The 5,448-nt window shown below is 39.2% G+C and overlaps 1 protein-coding gene across 1 annotated transcript; it reads left to right on the top strand.

Moving 5' to 3' along the window:
• The first annotated feature begins 595 nt into the window (after window positions 1-595).
• LOC139740983 (cilia- and flagella-associated protein 299-like) lies at window positions 596-5,156 on the top strand. The gene is made up of 4 exons (XM_071651568.1): window positions 596-703; window positions 2,181-2,311; window positions 3,691-3,924; window positions 4,928-5,156. The coding sequence occupies exons 1-4, from the start codon at window positions 596-598 to the stop codon at window positions 5,154-5,156; spliced, it is 702 nt and encodes a 233-aa protein (XP_071507669.1).
• The last annotated feature ends 292 nt before the right edge of the window (window positions 5,157-5,448 follow it).

Raw genomic sequence — 5,448 nt, 5'->3', positions numbered from 1 at the left:
ACCAGAGCTGCAGCGAGATCATTATGTCATAAGACAAAAAGAAATCTGGAAGGAGTTTTCAAAGTATTAATGCTATACATAAGTGTTGTCATCAAGTTTTACTCGTCTCAGTAAAATATCGAGACGAAATATGCATAAAAAGATTATTTTAGTGATGGGCAGCATTCCTTTGTTAAAAGTAGCAGGTGGATGGGAACGTGGAGCTGTAGTTTCCTAGCAACGTGTGGCACAAATGAAGCAATATCCCTCCGCGGCTCGAGGGAGTCGAGAGAAAATCTAAATCCGAATACCAGAATTGTGACTTTTTTGAAAGAAAAAACAGAAGTAATAGGTTCAGTGTGTCATTCTCTCGTAATTCATGGCATTCTGTTTATTTCTAGGGAACTTTTCTGAGGCACTATATTGCTATAGGCATGCTTATTGTGACTGTGACAGGGATCAACAATGTACGCTCTCTGTGTGATGAATAGTGTGTATCGTGTACACACACTCAATTTATATGCGAACTCGACTCGTAGTGTAGTGTGTAAGCGCAGAACTACTTACGCGAGACCCGAGACCAAAAAGCAAGCAACGAGCAGTGTAATTACTTGAAATGGAGGAAGAAATCACGTCTGGAAGTGACAACATTGTCACAGAATTCAACACCTATGAAGATTTTCTGGATTCGCAAATTTCGTCTCTAGATCTGTATTACTTAGAGGTGAGGATTGGTTGCAATTTTGCAGATTCTTAATTGTTTGTCTACCAATGTTTACGGAATGAATGGTCCCACGTATTCATATTAGCGTAGGCCCTATTGTGAAGTTGAAAAACATGCATAGCTGGTCTTCCTTCGCAGTCGCGAGCCCAAAAAAGACACAAGTTTGCATTGTGAAATGCGCAAATGCAATGCAAAATATACACGCTGACATTCTTGGTTGTAACTTATCGCTTTGGAACGGAGCAAACGAATAAATTTGTACACGTCGAAATGACTTTTACACAGTCACAAGACAAAATCACAAGCTGTATGTGTACGTGTTTACACATGTGGTGTACAAGACCGTGTTGGTGTGTGTACACGTAATACGTACCTACACATGTTACATCTATTTTGTATGTATTTTTATGATTTTAACTTAAGTATTTCTGTTCACTGATTCAGGGCGTTGTGTTGTGTAGGGTTGGATATAGACTAGTGTGTGTTTACTCTGTCTAGCCAGTGCGGGCTAGACAGTATCATGAGATGACTTGTTTACATTTTTTTTTTCGATATTCATTAGATGAGATGATTATTGCAAATTACTGTACGAGCTGAAATTTTCGCGTACAGATATTTTCGCGTGTTGTTAATTTCACGGTTGCGAGGGTCTAACTGTACTCACCTATTCTAACGTTGTCATTTTCGCGTGCTGTTATTTTCGCAGTTCAAAGGCGATTCGCGAAATTCGCGAAAATAAAACCACCGCGAAAATTTCAGCTTGTACAGTATCAGAACCTGCAGGAATAAAGAAAGAAGGAAACAGTTCACTCTCATCTGTGTTAAATCATACCTGCTCTAGTCACTGTAAAAAACTATTACAGAGAAGCTTATCAATTCATGAGTGATCAGAGGAGATATTTAATCCATGCAAACTACAGTTTATGTACATGACCTCTGATACTCAGAGGGTCAACTATCAATGCAATGGAGCTGAGCCTTTACAAGACCTTCCTCTCCACTCATATTATAGAGATGATAAACGCAACAATTTGAAAAAACGCTGTGTGGATTTGAGGAACATGATCAGAAAGGCCTTTGAAAATGCATTTAGATAGTGGGTATTAAGTAATTTACATGTTTCAAACTTTGGAAAGAGGATAGATGTACAGTAGCCACAGAGGCATTGGCCTTCTTGCTGCATCATACAAGCTTATCGCCACAAATTGAGTGGCACTTTCAAATTGTTTCCTCTGTACATTCCCCTCTTTTAATTCTGGAAGTTATGAGAGATATTCATCTGTGCAGAAAACAACATTTTCATGATTTTAATCTGCAGCCCATTCACCTATCATGCCAATCATCATTTGATATACATGTCCCTATCTGGAATGGACTGTGTTTGAAATGTAGAGAGGCACCCAAATAAGACCTTTTGACCTGTATCAGATAAGGGAAAAAAGTTATATTGTTCCTGTCTCATCGTGTTCTAACCCAGGATGAAGAGCTTGCTAGACAGCTGGTTGAGCTGGGCTACCGAGGAAGCGGCGAGGTGCTGAAGAGAGAAGAGTTTGAGGCCAGGAAGCAGGCAGCTGAAGCTAGCAGACTCTCCAAGAGAAGCCAGCAAAAGTAAGAATTTAGTTGATTGTCCTGTAATTTCCCATCAGGTTCACTATATGTGTGTGTGTGTGTGTGTGTGTGTGTGTGTGTGTGTGTGTGTGTGTTTGTGTGTGTGTGTGTATCAGTCAGGAATGACAGCAACTGCACCAAAGCGCATTTGTACATCATCAAAAGAATATTAATTATCCCATTGGACAAATCCTAACTGGGACTGATGAAGTTTCAATTGGGAGGAATGCATAACATCCCATTTTCTGTATGTTTACAACAGAAATGATATGTGTCAGTGTGGTACAAAATGCCCATCACATTGCAAGCAATAATTATACCTTTGCCTTTATGGCACTGCGGTGCTGATTACATTTACAGTGTAGCATGCAAATGAAATTGTTGTGGTGATGACTGCAAGAAAAACTCTCCAGCGCAAAACCAACAAAAAGTCGCCAGACATAGATTTTCAGTTTAGGGCAGATTCTAAAAGAGCACACTCTAAGCTTTAAAATGATGTACGTGTAAAACTCAATTCGAATGGATTCTCTTAACCTATATATACAAGGTGTAAATATTGGAAAGAAAACACACACGCTGGAAAAGTTTGAACTGAGAAAAGAAGCTCTGAAGTACAGGGTCTATTCAAGCGCTTAATCTTTACCAAGCCGTGCTAGCTGTGTAATGGATAGGACATAAAGCATGATGTAAACCACTGAAGCAGCAACAATGAAGAGATTACCAGATTAAGCTGAAATTGAGCATGCTCTATTAACACATTCTGTCCATGATAAATGTCAACTTTCCAAGAAGTAGCGTCATCTTTCCAAAAGTTAGTAGAGTTGAAAGTGAAGAGTGTGCATCAGATTTTCAAGAAATGAAAAGGTGCCTCTAAGAAAAACCTGATCACACTACTCTACCAAAAAAGGGGTTGTAGAAAAACTGCTGAAAATTCACTTTCCAATTCAATTTATGATCCCAAACTAAAAAAAAGAATAATAATAATGTAGAAGAAGAATAGCTCTTTCAGAAAATATGGAAAACTCAAGATTGACTCGGTTGACCTGATTCACTTTTCTTGAGTCCTCACGTAAAATCAAGGGGTGCGCCTTTTTGTTCGTTTTGTGATGCACGGTCACATATAGAATTAACTTCAGTATTGAGTGTACTTGGAAGGAGAAACGTTCATATAATTATGGGAATATCGTTGTGTTTGCCAAATGTAAATTTTATATGATTTCAAGGGAATGATTAGGCAGAAAAACTTATATCGCACAAATGTGCATGTGTTTATCATAGAATTTTAGGCACAATCCCCTGTCATACATGTGCAGTATAAATAACCAGATACTCAAATCGTCAAGTGCATTTCCATTAAAACTGAATTTTGCGTCTCACAGAACTCTAGCCAGCTCTGGAAAGGACCTAAAAAACAGTTTCCTCAAAGCGCTTGCCCAGCGGGAGGAGGCTAACCGGAGTGGGAAGATGACTTCAATCATCTTCATCAGGGACAAGAACTCGAGAGGGCAGGAGATTTCGGGCTACATCGACTACGCCCACCGCCTGAAGACGGAGGACTTTGAGCCCTACTTCAGCGGAAGAAAGCGTCTTCTACCGAGGCCCTCAGACTTGAGGTATGTATGGACTATATTTTCAGTGCATAAAGGCATCAGTTTTCCTCTACAGAGTATATGCATGCTGTCTTGAATTGATGATTTTGATAATTTTGTCGGCATAATGTTTTAGAATCTATTCTGCTCTATTAAAGGACAAGTTCACCTTCATAGACATGTGGGTTGAGTGAATGCAGCAATATTAGTAGAACACACCAATGAGAGTTTGAGGAAAATCAGACAATCAGTCAAAAGTTATGAATTTTTGAAGATTCTGCTCAGTCACGGCTGGATAAGAAGACTACTATAGCTTGTGATGTCATATGAGTACAACTATACAAAGAAAGTATAAAGAAAATTCAAGATATTCTCACTTTTCTCACATAATAAAAGAACACTCGACTTCTCTCTTTCAGATGTCAAGGGAAATAATATTGCCCCTAACATAAGTCAGTAACATGTCGAAGAAATGTGCACTTTATTCAAAAAGTCAAGTTTTGTGAAATTCTCTTTTTATTTTCCTTACAGTTGTACGCATGTGACATCATACACTGTAGTAGTCTTCTCCTCCAGCAGTGATTGCACAGATACTTTAAAAATTCATAACTTTCGAACGGATTGTCGGATTTCCCCCAAACTTTCACTGATGTGTTCTACTAATATTGTTGCCTTCACTCAATCCACATGTATATGAAGGTGAACTTGTCCTTTAATGTCATATTCATGTGAACAAAAGAGCTATATCCAGTTTCTGTCAGGATTCCATATACACTGTGTAGAATGCCTTTTCTTGATGTATCCTATGGATCTACTGTCCTAATTTGGAGATCTAATCCAGGATAGTTTAGTGTGTTTCTGTTTTGTATGTTTATGTGTTTGCTTCTGGATATCCTGCATAGTGGTCAGAGTCACATTGTAACATCATGCAGGGATGATTTTACCAATACAATGTACTGTAGTGTCATGCCTATGCTTATTATGAGATGTGAACTCACATTATACTGTTGTTCATTTGTCTTGACAGCTTTTACAACTGGGAGACACAGACCTCCACATCCAACCCAACTCCAAATTACCAGGTCATTGCTGAAAATGCATCGGGACTGCTCTTTAAGAACAAGCGTGACCGCAAGATCCTCAACGTTGACCCAAAGGCCCCATCTCCGGGAGATAACTCTACGAGAACCCCCGTTGAGTGCCCACAGTACACCCAAGTCGTCATCTACGACCACATAACCAGGAGGAAGACATAACTGGCCAACCTCAGTGTCAGTTTGTTCCGCATCTGTGGACAAAAATTGGACATTTATAGACATTCAAGGCTGGAGCGTGCTTTGCAACTGGACATAGCTGTTCTTTCACAGGTGTTTTCATATACTGGAAATCATCTTTGTCTGTGTGGATATCACTTCATGCAAAAAGAACTCTTGAAAGGACCAAGCAGTTTTATTGCCTGCTGGATACTGATTGCATTAGATTCACAAACATGAGAACCATGCTGGCCTTTTCCCTCCATTTTTTTTATGATGATGTCAACTCATGACA

The sequence above is a fragment of the Diadema antillarum genome, unplaced genomic scaffold (genome assembly GCF_040938485.1).
Source record: "Diadema antillarum isolate AM-2024a unplaced genomic scaffold, OU_Dant_1.0 seq00000893_RagTag, whole genome shotgun sequence".
NCBI classification, from domain to species: Eukaryota; Metazoa; Echinodermata; class Echinoidea; order Diadematoida; family Diadematidae; genus Diadema; species Diadema antillarum.
This window is presented reverse-complemented; position numbering and strand designations above follow the sequence as displayed.

Bases quoted from the DNA above. Each gene is read 5' to 3' on its own strand.
- LOC139740983 (XM_071651568.1), top strand. From the start codon at position 596: ATGGAGGAAGAAATCACGTCTGGAAGTGACAACATTGTCACAGAATTC. The intron at 704-2,180 runs GTGAGGATTGGT...GTTCTAACCCAG, and splicing joins TAGATCTGTATTACTTAGAG to GATGAAGAGCTTGCTAGACA. The intron at 2,312-3,690 runs GTAAGAATTTAG...TGCGTCTCACAG, and splicing joins TCCAAGAGAAGCCAGCAAAA to AACTCTAGCCAGCTCTGGAA.